At 36.0% G+C, this 12,107-nt stretch overlaps 1 protein-coding gene across 1 annotated transcript; it reads left to right on the top strand.

Moving 5' to 3' along the window:
- The first annotated feature begins 3,187 nt into the window (after positions 1-3,187).
- On the top strand, positions 3,188-3,937 carry LOC110302791 (pre-mRNA-splicing regulator WTAP-like). The gene is made up of 2 exons (XM_021173526.1): positions 3,188-3,639; positions 3,877-3,937. Exons 1-2 carry the CDS (start codon positions 3,188-3,190, stop codon positions 3,935-3,937), a joined length of 513 nt encoding a protein of 170 aa, XP_021029185.1.
- The last annotated feature ends 8,170 nt before the right edge of the window (positions 3,938-12,107 follow it).

The raw sequence follows: 12,107 nt of genomic DNA, 5'->3' as shown, positions 1-12,107 counted from the left end.
TATTTATTTATTTATTTTAAATGCCAGATTTTTTTTCCCTTTCTGATCCATCCTCTGACTGTTTCACATCCTATACCTTCTCCCGGCCCTGTTGTCTCCACAAGGATGCCCCACTCCACCTCATCCCCTATCAGAATATTTGTGATTCTGATTTTAATTTAACATTTTATAAATACCATTTCTTGTCTTTATATTATTGCAAGTATCACAATAAAACAATTCTTTAATATTTCCTAATAAATCCCTAATTCCAAAATCACTTTTATATGCAAATTATTCTTTATCTAAATTTTTATCAAGTGAAAACATAATTGAAGTGGATGCTTCTGGTTTCTTTGGAAAGTCACTTATGTCAAAAAATATTTTGTGGGCACACAGGTGGCAGGATGTTTTTCTAAAGCAGACATGTGAAAGGATGTTTTGCTAAAGCAGACACATGTAGGTGCCAGTCTGTGTACTGGACACTATCCAGAGTGTTCTGTGGAGATCTGGCCCAGGTGGAGTGGCCAAAGAGTTGCACCTCTCCAATTCAGAGCTGGAGTAAAGCTTGTGTGGCTTCCACTACGTAGAGTCTGTGGCAGGCAGCAGGATGCAGAAGGAGGCAAGGTGTTAAAGTCACTGCCCTGGAGTCAGTGGTAGGAGGAGGGATGCTGTGGGCACCTAGTAGCCAATGTCTGAGCCATTGAGCTGGAAGTGGCTGTGGTAGGCTCAAGAAAAATTCAGAGACTAAATCTTGAGAGAATACTTTTTCCTAAGAGTGTTACAGCTCCATAAAACAGGTACTCTCAGACATTCTTTGGTGAAATAACTCATTAACTTTATTCCTTGTAGATATATACATTTTGGGATGCTTCAGGTCTAAAGGCAAATGTTTTCTCTTGGCTTAGCCTGAGATGTTAGGAATGCCTCATCTACATGTGGAGGTGATGACCATACATAACTGATTGTTACAATCATCTCCATGGGGTGTCCTGGTAAAGTGTCAGAGGACAGTAATCTGGTTGAGAGTAGATTTAAATACATACCGTTCTCAATTATGAGAAATGCCAGGGTTTCTGAATCTGCTAGACCTTACCAAGTTTTCTATCTGGTGGCACAGTCCACTGTCCCATATGAAGACATGGTCTCCTGAAACAAATGTACATGAAAAAAAAATGTTTCCCTAAAGCGAACATGTGAAAGAATGCATGATGTTAAGAAGGAATACAAATATAACCCAGTAGACACTGGATAGTCTTGGTATGCCCTATCATTCCTTGCTGGTCATTGTTGATCATGACCTCATAAAAGGCAATGCACCAAAAAAGAACTTCTGATGGTGTTCTGGTGGCTTCTTACTGCTTCTTCATACTTGGGCCAATTAGCACAGTGAAGTCAAAGACTCTGGATATATCAGTTGATACAGACTCATGTGGACTTTGCTGAGGCATGGCTCATGGGCCAACAGATCTTTAGAGGGAGTATAAATAGTACTCAGTGGACAGTGACGACTAGCTGGCATAGCTAGCTTTGCAAGTATTCTTCGGTCTTGCACCTTTGTTGATCTTCACTTTGTTGAAAGAGATATAGCAGAGAACTGTGGTTGCTCCTGCTGAATTGTACCAATTCAGCAGAGGCCTGGATGTTTCTACTGGGTTGTGCCACTGCTGCTGATTTGTGTTTGCTATTCTTACACTATTGTTGGTATCCTGTCAATTGCAGATTGAAATTGCCCCAAGGAGCTCCTTCTAAACATCATACAGCAGACCCTCATGGCTTCTTCTCGATTGACCTCCATTGCTGATTCATGAATGGTGCTTGTGAGGAGATTGAGCTGCCACTGCTGATTCGTGGAGACTGAACTGCTGATATCCTGACTAAGCAGGTTTGATTTGCTCCAAAGAACTATTTCTAAGCAGCCCTATTTCCCCACTATCCTAATAGCTTTTCTTTTATATTACTTCTGGAGGGTGGTGGGCTAGAAAAGAGGTTAAAGTATTTAAGAAACCTTATTGAAGTTAGGGTTTAAAAAAAATAAGCCTACACAGCATCAAAGACCTCTTGAATTTTGACATTAGGAGTATTATATATTTTATAGGAACATGAGAATTGTACATAAGAACTAGGTGTGTGTTCTTATAACTATTTTTTACTTTTCGGTCCAGTAAAGATTGTCATCATCAATATTTTGTTATTTTTTTTCATTTCAGCTCTATACCATAATATCAATGATAGTTCATCTCATACTATAATAACCATTCCTTCAAACCAGAAACATTTATTTATTTTACCTCTCTGTGAAAGCTAAAGTAATCTTAATAAATAAGGTACAAATTTTAACAGGACAAGTAAATATAACTAAGCACACAAAATAAGAATGTCTTAATTCATTTTAATTTTTTTCTTTATTTTAACATGGATCCGTTAAGTACCTTATGTCAGAAATTGGGATATATTTACTTAACAAGACATGTTGAAAACTGGAAAATATTGTGTACTTAAGAAATAACAGGTGAAAGAGGAGAAACTGCAGTCAGGATATAATATAAGAGGAAAGAATTAACAAAGAGGAAAATAACATATCAAATTGAAAAAAGAAGTATCCTTACTATGCTCATGTGATGACTGTCAAATATTTAATGTCCTCAGTTCAAGCCTTACATTAATTATTAATGTATTGTATTTTTAACCCACATTCAAGTAGTTAAGAGTTTTGGTTTAATTTTGAAAATCCCTGCAGGTAATATTCAGCTGTTCCACTGATATTATCTACCAGAAAGTGACAGAGTTGAAGTTTGTTGAATTAGATACCTTCTAGGTCTTTGTCTTCACTCCCAACTCAAGCCAGTGGTAATTATTTTATTCTTAGCTGCTTCACTAATTTCTACATAATTTATATGCTAACAGATTATCATATCACTTTTTACTAGAATTGTATTTATTTTTTCATTACAAAGCAATAGTTAGTATATTGCTATAATTGACTTTTAGGCATGTAACATAAAATGATATTGAAAATATAAATATAGGAGCCCTGATGGGGCAGGTGCGGGCTTCCACAGACTGTCTCGGTGCGGCAGGAGTGGTATGCCACTCTCTCTACGAGTCCCGAGGTCCCCAGTGGGACAAGCCGGCCTGCCCTTGCCTTTTCTCTCCGGAGGTACCCAGCGTGGTGACCAAGGAGGCGTCAGAAGTCTCAGGGTGGAAGATGACCAACGAAGAACCTCTTCCTAAAAAGGTCCGACTGAGTGAAACAGATTTCAACATTATGGCACTGGATGAGTTAATTCTCAGATGGAAACAATATGAAGCTTATGTTCAAGCTTTGGAGGGAAAGTACACAGATCTTAATTCAAACGATGTGTCTGGTTTAAGAGAATCTGAAGCAAAACTAAAGCAGCAACAGCAGGAGTCTGCACGCAGGGGGAACATTCTTGTCATGTGGCTAGCAACCAAGGAGCAGAAGATGCAAGAGTGCACTACTCAAATCCAGTACCTCAAGCAAGTTCAGCAGCCGAGTGTGGCCCAACTGAGACCAACAATGGTAGACCCAGCGATCAACTTGTTTTTCCTAAACATGAAAGCTGAACTGGAACAGACTAAAGACAAACTGGAACAAGCCCAAAATGAACTGAGTGCCTGGAAGTTTACGCCTGATAGGTAAACAAATCATATTCCCCAGTCATGACTTCTCTGAGAGTCCCAGCTCAAGAAAGCTGTTGTGGGACAGCCCACTACTCGTTTGTACACCAAGACTCAGACTTTTTGAGCAAAAAAAAAAAAAAAAAAAAAAAAAAGCCACATTCTTATACTGTCCAGCTTGTAATGGTTAATGTAATGCTTACAGGATGAACCTTGTGTTTCAGCTTCTTTCTCTTTCCCTTCCACTTGTATCAGAGGCCTGATGCCGTTGGACTATTCTGAAGACGAGGCCAACTCCGAAAAATTCCCCTTCTAGGCCATGTAGACACTTAGAGAAGTGTTTCTTTTGGAAGAAAATAGAGGGAAAAACAGAAGTCTTAAGTCTGTGGAATACTGTGTCTTCAGACAGTTTGGAGGACTAAAATCCTAGAGGTTTTAAATCATGAACTGAACATGTAAAATGTAAAAATGGAATATGCATTGCTCTTAACCACGAGCAAAGTGACTTAGAGACACTGTACATCAGTAATGCCAATAAGGCTGTCGACTTCATGATTGTTGAAGTACTGGGTCAAAACTCAAATGAGGTGAATTTGCCTTTAAAGGATTTACTTGCTAAGAACCAACTAATAGCCATGAGACAATCACTTCATAGCTACCAGTACAAGTAGAGCATCTATTTATCCACTTAGATCTGAGCTCTATATTATATAATGGAGCCTCAAATCTATGTGGTTTTTATCAATGGTTTGTTTTTTGAATGGTTGTGGAAACTGTACATAACCTTAACCGAGGACTGTACAAATGTGAAGGTGTGGTCTCACACTTCAGGTTTAAACTGTTTGAAGCACTATAAGCATTCATTTCATAACTGCATTGTATATGGTTTTTGGTTATGATGAGACTCCCATTATTCAGTAAACCCTCATCTCATTCAGTAGGCACATATTAAACAGCATTGTCGTTGGTATGAAATGGAGGAATGTGTTCCTTCATTGTATTGGGCCTTTTGTATCAAATTCTTAATATTAAATTAAATGTGCATTGAAAAAAAAGGAAGTATAAATATAATCAGTACAAGGTCTTAGCATATTTGGTAAGGTAGAAAAAATAATTTGGAACAGAACATAATAGACCAATCTATTATAAATATCATATTTTAACATAATTGTGTCTCATATAATTTCTTAAATCAATATATTACGATTTGTATTTTTCTAAGATAAAATAATCTAGAAGCCACAATGTCAATCTCCTTTTTCTCCTTTATCTCAATGAAATGTTCACTCAAAGTTTCTAGATAAATATAGAATAACCACTCAGTAAATAAAAGTTTTAGTATATTATATTTATAATTTATATTTAATATATCAATATATATATATATATATATGTGTGTTTTTTAATGGTTTTTCTAGACAGGGTTTCTCTGTATAGCTCTGGTTGTCCTGGAACTCACTCTGTAGACCAGGCTGGCCTCGAACTCAGAAATCTACCTGCCTCTGCCTCCCGAGTGCTGAAATTAAAGGCGTTCGCCACCACGACCGGATTTTGTGTTTTTTTTTTTCTCAATGAATATATTTTATTGCTCACAAATCTCCTTTATTATAGAATTTATTCACAGCTTGTAAATCTGATTGGATTGCATATATAAAGCTACTATGGTCATACATGTGGTGTTATACAAGTACACACATATATAGGCAAACGTTTTTTAATTCTCTCTCTATTTAATTGCTCATGATAGCTTGCTTTCTTCTTGTTACATTTTCTGTAAACAAAGAGATGGCCCACAGTATGAAAGCTTTGCTGATGTCTAGCTTTATTCCTGTAACTAATGTATCATAGACATGGCATAGGAAATTCATCTGATTACTATTACTGGGCACAGCTCTGAATTTTAGATATAAATGCAATTTAAACATCAATAACAATGGAAAATAAATTTTGAATAATTTTAATTTGATATGTTTCTTCATTTTTCTTATGAATCGCTGTCCTTTATAACAATGAATAACGAGAAAACAATCCCAAATTTGAGTTTTAAAGCACCATGCTTACATTTGAATAATTCTACTTTTCATTTTTAATTCCTTGGGAAGAATAAATATACTTTCACATAAGAGAAAGTAATAGCTCTTACAAAATTTTAGAAGAATAGAAAAAGAATGATAAAAATACTTCAAAATTAAAGAAATAGTGAAATGATAAGAAGATTTTAAAGTCAAGAAACTAGGGAGGCATCAAAGACATCTACTGAACTTTAAACAATGATGGTGTGCATTGCAAAAAATGGTTGTTGTATAAAGAGTTTTTGGTACAAATGAAAACAAGATGTAAATATAGATAATAAAACATACTTCTTCATTTAGAACTAGTAACTGATAAATAACAATTGCATTTTAAAATCAAGTGATTGATCAATTCATATGAAGCAGGATTGAAAAAATTGTAAAGATATATGAAAGCATTTTGGGAACTATTTTGAATTGTATATTCAAAGAATGAAACAACTTGAAAAAAAACCCACCAATTTAATTTTCAAATTAAGTTCTTTGGAGAACATTTTTCTAGTCTTTCATAGAATTCTTATATAAAACAAAGCATAAATTGTTATGAATTTTGACTTTTCTTTCAAAAAGCTCCAAGTTGTAAAAAACTATTTCATGAAACATGCATGACAAAAGATTGAGGAGTTGTGAAGGGAACAATCTGGAATATGATGGTTTATCTTCTCCATTATATATTTGAATAGAGAAGTGAGAAAGGAAAATTTGTAACTTCAAGATAAAACACCTGCATTTTGATGATATTTATTGCAGTCAAAATCCGAAATTTCTTAAGTTAAAGAAGCAAAATGATAGCAAGTTCCTTTGCAAGGAATACATAATGAGAAGCTTCAATATTGGGAAGAATGCATGTAAAGCAAGGCAACTTCTATTGTACCAGAAGAAAATGAAGAAACTAAGATGCCTGTTCTAGAAACTCTCATAGCTGACATGCAGTTCTTTTACTGTAAAAACTGGGGGGCCTTTCATACCATGCCCGAGCCTACCAAGACATAGACACAAAACACACTTATTTATTTGTATTGGGAGCACAGACATTTCCATAATGAAATGATATCTTCCAAAGAGGTTATGTATGCCCAAACACTGGACTTGGGTGATCTATGATAAACAGATCTTTAAAGTTACAATTAAATGAAAGATCGTGTCACATTTAAGCTGGTACCTAAATCAAAGGGCTTATTTTAAGAAAAACAGACAATGGTATTATACATATACATATAGCCATATGATGATAGGAAGAAATTAGAGTCCGGAGTCATGGATTAAAGAGAATTGAAGACTCAGAGAGAGGCCAGAGGAACCAGAATTTCTGGGATCACTTTGAAGGTGAGCGTCTTTGCTGATAACTTGATTTAGACTTTCCAGTTCCATAATTATGTGAGAAAAATCGTTATTATTATTTTATAATGTATTTAGGAAACCTAAGATAGTAACATGATTCCATTCTGTACACAAGCCAAAGGTGAGTAAACACAATGTCATTTATTTTTAAGCATAATTAGGAATTCATTGTTACTGTGCAACAATAACTGATGATGAACATACTCTATTCCACTGGCAGTTAAAAAGTAAAAATATACAGGTAAAATTAAATACTATCTTCATAAATAAGAATATTAATGTTTCTTAAGAAGAAAATCATGTTTATTATTGAATAAATTGATTTATATTTGAGAAATTATATGTAAAAAAATTTCATATATATGAGCTGCTCTTACTTCCCATTGGCCAATCCTTAAGGACATGTTTTTATGGATCACCTAAAACATGGCTGCTTCTCCTTTCTCCATCTATATCTTCTTCTTCTCCTCATGGTTATCCTTTCATCCAAGCCCAGGTAACCCTGGGCCCTGACAAACTTTCCTAAAAGCAACAGGAAGTAGTTGCAGAGGAGAATATCTAGCCCCTTGTCCTCAGCAAAGGGCTACAGTATTATGTCCAAGGTCCAAGAAAACTTCCTGTCAAAGAGTACAAACTGGATGCCTATAGTACCTATTGGCATGCCAAGAAAAAGTTTTGTTCTATCCATTCTATCCAATCAGGTATCATTTATAAATGAACCGTGCAACTTTTGACACATAACAAGTTTTGTTTTTCCCCAGATAAAGAATACTATCAAGGACTTGATGGGGACACTTAAGACAGGGGAGGAATAAAGAAATGGACTGACTCCTCCTTAGGGTTAAAAAAGAATTTCATAGTAGAGGTAAGACAAGGTTTATTTTGTTTATGATTAAATCTGTTTCTCAAGAAGAGGGCTAACCCCCACCTGGAACCATAACTACAAATGATTTTGTACAGCCTGTTCCATGAATAACAGCCATGCCTTGTCTCAAAGAATTGTTTATAGTCATCTTGCAACTCTAGTCAGTGTTTCAAAAAGACATATGATTACCTATGCCTACCACATAACTACCTATTGTGATTATTACTTCATTTTAATCACCTGTAATGGTCACTGCTGTAACTCCATCTACTTCCCTCATTAGCAAACTTCCTACTCTTGATCTTTCTTAACCCATAGACCTCATAAACTCCACCTTAGGGAGGATGTAGACTTTGTGCCCTGACCTGCAGGACTTAAACAACAGGGTTCACGAGAAAAGGGAGTTGCAACTACATATTTGGGGTCAGGGAACGAGAAGGAGGGAGACAAGACAAAATCCTGTTCAAGTCTCATTTACTCTTGGGAAATGGAGGGTTTATAAAGCTGAAAACCATATTTGCTCAGGTGCACAGGCCAAAGGAAAATCCCCATTGTAAAATGTCCGGAGAGTTCCCTACCATAAAGTGTCCTGAGTGTACAGGAATAAGATAGAAGAAACAAAGAATGTTAGTTAATAGATGATGGCCGAGGGACAGGATGGAGACTGAGATTCTACAGGCTTTTTGGCCCCAACACATTTGAAAATGAATGACATGCTTGCATTCATTAATTGTCTGTTTTAAATAATTTGGCCATGATGCTTTGGGTCAGTAGTCTTTTTCCTCCCATCTTTGGAAAACACAGCTTTTACATGGTATTTTGTTGCAGTTATGGAAAAAGCAACAAATGTACCATTCTAAAATTTTTGCATAGATTTTTATACACTCTCCGATGTGAAACATTGACATTCTGTTCTCTTTTTGTATCTCATAGATGTCTTTTTTATTTCAATGAATACTAATTTTGTACTGTGGCTATAAGCATAAAAAAGGCATAGCCACAGTTTAGTTTGATTGCTAATTAGCAGTTCTTTTTTCCCCACATTTTATGTTACAAAATGTGTTCTTAAGCTAATTCTTAGCAACTTTAACATACTCTTTCCCTTTTTTGATTATTTCAGTAACTTTCACTTAAAGAAAGTATTTTGGATTCTCCTTGGCCCAGTCAAGTTGCCAAAGTTAATATTCTTGTGTTCAGGATCCACTCTGAAGAAAAATAGATGTTACTTGAACTCTTCATTGTCAGTATGCAATAGATGATTTGCTACTGAAGACAACTACTGAACATCGTCACATTTTATGAGAAATGATATTCAAATGCAAAATGTATTTCTGGAATTTTCTGTAAACTATTTTCTGGTTGCAGTTGAACATCGTTAGCTGAAATCTCAGAACATGAAGCTGCAGACAAGGTGGAAAGCTCTACTCTGTGAGAGTTGTACATCTAAAATGAAAGGGAGAACAAAACATTCAAGTGCTATTTTTGTCAGAAAGCAGGTGGCAACCTAGGGAGCAGAGAAAAACATTAGGAAAACATCAGGGAAGCTTTCTGTGGGTAGAAGTAATACAACAGGGTCCATTAGTATATACCCAGGGACCCAGACACGCAGATTGTTCCAGAAATTCAAGAAGAAATGAAGACTCCAATTTCTCTTGCTGTCTCTCTGCTTATCTTGTTCCCTTCCCCCAGTCCCCTCTTCTCCATACACTACTTTCCCCTGAACTGTACCCAGCAGATGTCCTTGACAAAACAATAACTCATAATGAATTCTGTTGAGGTAAGATCAGATGAGAAAAATAAACATAATAGTTCTGGAGTTGTTTCATGACAGTTGAAGTAACTTCTCTGGTATGGAGGAGGAGACTCTTGTGACTCAAGAATTAAGGTTACAGGTCTAGGAGAAGAGAAACTTGGATGATTTTCTAGGACCTCTTACAGCAGGTTAAAAGGAGCAAACAGCTGCTGGTGAAGAGAATCCACCAAGCCAAGCAGCAGAGAATCTGATGCTTTATCAGTTCTGTTCAGAAATGTTAGGGCGCAGCTTTCATGAGTTGTCACCATGTTGTAGTAGACTTTCTCATGATGCAGCTGCTTCTTTGAATTACCTCTGTTCTTGTAAGTAATCCTTCACTTATACTCCAGCTAGAAATTTCAATAAACCCCCTTGGTTCACCAAAGTTTACCATTGGTACAATTGTTACTTTGCTCTGTGTGGGTACTAAATAGATGTGTAGGGGTGGGTTGGGTAGGGAATATGTTTGAGTTTTGCATCTCTTCAGGAAAATTCTGTCAAAAACATGGGAATAGCAAGGAAAAAAACAGAGGCTGGTGCCACCATTATTATTTGAAAATTCAATGAAGAAAAAGTATGGGAGTGGCTGAAAACATAATCCAAGAAATACAGCATCACTTCAGAAAATGCAGAAACTTTGGTATCCAAAGTAAAATATGATAATTCAAAATGAAAACTCTCTCCATTGTTATGTGGTATCAACATAGAAACATAAAACCAGGAAATCACCCACTCATCTGTCTGTGAATTTCTGTTAAAGAAGTAGCCCGCCTTCATCTTTGGTTTGAGAGTCATAGTATAGTAAAGACAAACTAGGTTCATTTCTGTTTATGATTGAACTTCTGTACCTGAAAGATGGTACTATGCCCACCTATCACCTTAAATGCAAATGGTTCTGCACTGCCTGTTCCAGGAATGTATTTATATGTTTGTTTCAGGAGTTGTTACAATTAACTCCTTAAGTATGTTCTGCTCCTGTACTCCCAACTATTTTGCGTGACAATTTCCCCATTTGGAAAACCCCTACTCCTATGCTACATGAAAACCTACCTTCCACATATTCTGGGCTGTGTTCTAAAATCCTGACTCAGTGTAAGAGAGCTGGCTAGCCAGTTCTGGGTGCATCTCATAATAAAGCTTGCAGAAATTAGACAATTTTGGTTTTAGTTTTCTTTCTCCTTGCAGTTTTGAAGTATAATGTTGTCCTCCTTTCCTTATTTCTGTGATAGGGATTGAGCTTCTCTTTATTAGGCAAGCATTGACAATTTGAACTATAATTGTGGCCTACTTCTATTTTGTTTGCAAAACAAAGTATCTGAGAAATTAAAGAGCTATTAAAAATAGCATTCTCAAAGTATTTTATAAAATAAATTAGTAAAGATAGATAATTTGGAGAAATAAACAAAATTTATTCCTGAACATTGTTAAAACATGACAGGAAAAACTGAAAGAAGTCACAATTGGATTTGTAATTATAAAAACCACACATAAGTTTACTGAAAATCATTATGATTGGAAAAAGAGGAATTACTTTTGTCTAAAATTTCATCAGGAGTGACTCTCTCACAGTGTATGTCAAAATTAATAAATCACTCTGGACATCATACCATCCACTAACATGCCATTCCTTCTGTTTCTAAATATTTAATATTCTGTTTCACTCATTTAATTAATTTACATGGAAAAAAGCTAGCTGATTAAAAAACACACTCTAATGCATATTAAAAATAACAATTTTAGCAGGTATTGATTATATTATAGATCTTATCATAACTGGAATACATATTTCTGATTATGCTTCAAGTGTGTGTGTTACAGCAAAATAATTTGCACATGATAAAACTTTATATGAATTAAAATACTTGTACATAGTTTTTAAAATGTGTGAACGTACAGTGCACTTGTTCTTCAGTAGTTATTTTTTCAAAATTTACATTTCAAAAATTATCCTCTTTCCTGTTTGACCCTCTGCAAGCACCCTATCCCATCTCCCCATATCTACGAGGGTGCTCCCCAACCCACCTATCCACTCCTTAACATTCTTCTACTCTGGAGCATCAAGCCTTCACAGGACTAAGGGCCTCCCCTCAGGTTGATGTAAGGAAGGCCCTTTCAGCTCCTTCAGTCCTTCCCTTAACTCCTCCAAAGAGGTTCCTGTGCTCAGTCAGATGGCTGGCTATGAGATTCTGCATCTTCATTCATCAGGATCTGGCAAAGCCTCTCAGGCTCCTGTCAGCAAGCACTTCTTGGTATTAGCAATAGTGTCTGGGTTAGTTGTCTGCATGTGGGATGGATCCGGAGGTGGCGCAGTCTCTAGATGGCCTTTCCTTCAGTCTCCGTTCCACAATTTCTCCCTGTATTTTCCTTAGACAAGAACAATTCGGGTCAAATTTTGAAGATGGGTGAGTGGCCCCAT

This window comes from Mus caroli, unplaced genomic scaffold, assembly GCF_978045245.1.
Source record: "Mus caroli unplaced genomic scaffold, Mus_caroli_1 scaffold_9, whole genome shotgun sequence".
Classification (NCBI taxonomy): Eukaryota; Metazoa; Chordata; class Mammalia; order Rodentia; family Muridae; genus Mus; species Mus caroli.
The sequence above is the reverse complement of the archived record's forward strand: the minus strand, read 5'-3'. Positions and strand labels throughout refer to the sequence as shown.

Bases quoted from the DNA above. Each gene is read 5' to 3' on its own strand.
- LOC110302791 (XM_021173526.1), top strand. From the start codon at position 3,188: ATGACCAACGAAGAACCTCTTCCTAAAAAGGTCCGACTGAGTGAAACA. The intron at 3,640-3,876 runs GTAAACAAATCA...CACTTGTATCAG, and splicing joins TGGAAGTTTACGCCTGATAG to AGGCCTGATGCCGTTGGACT.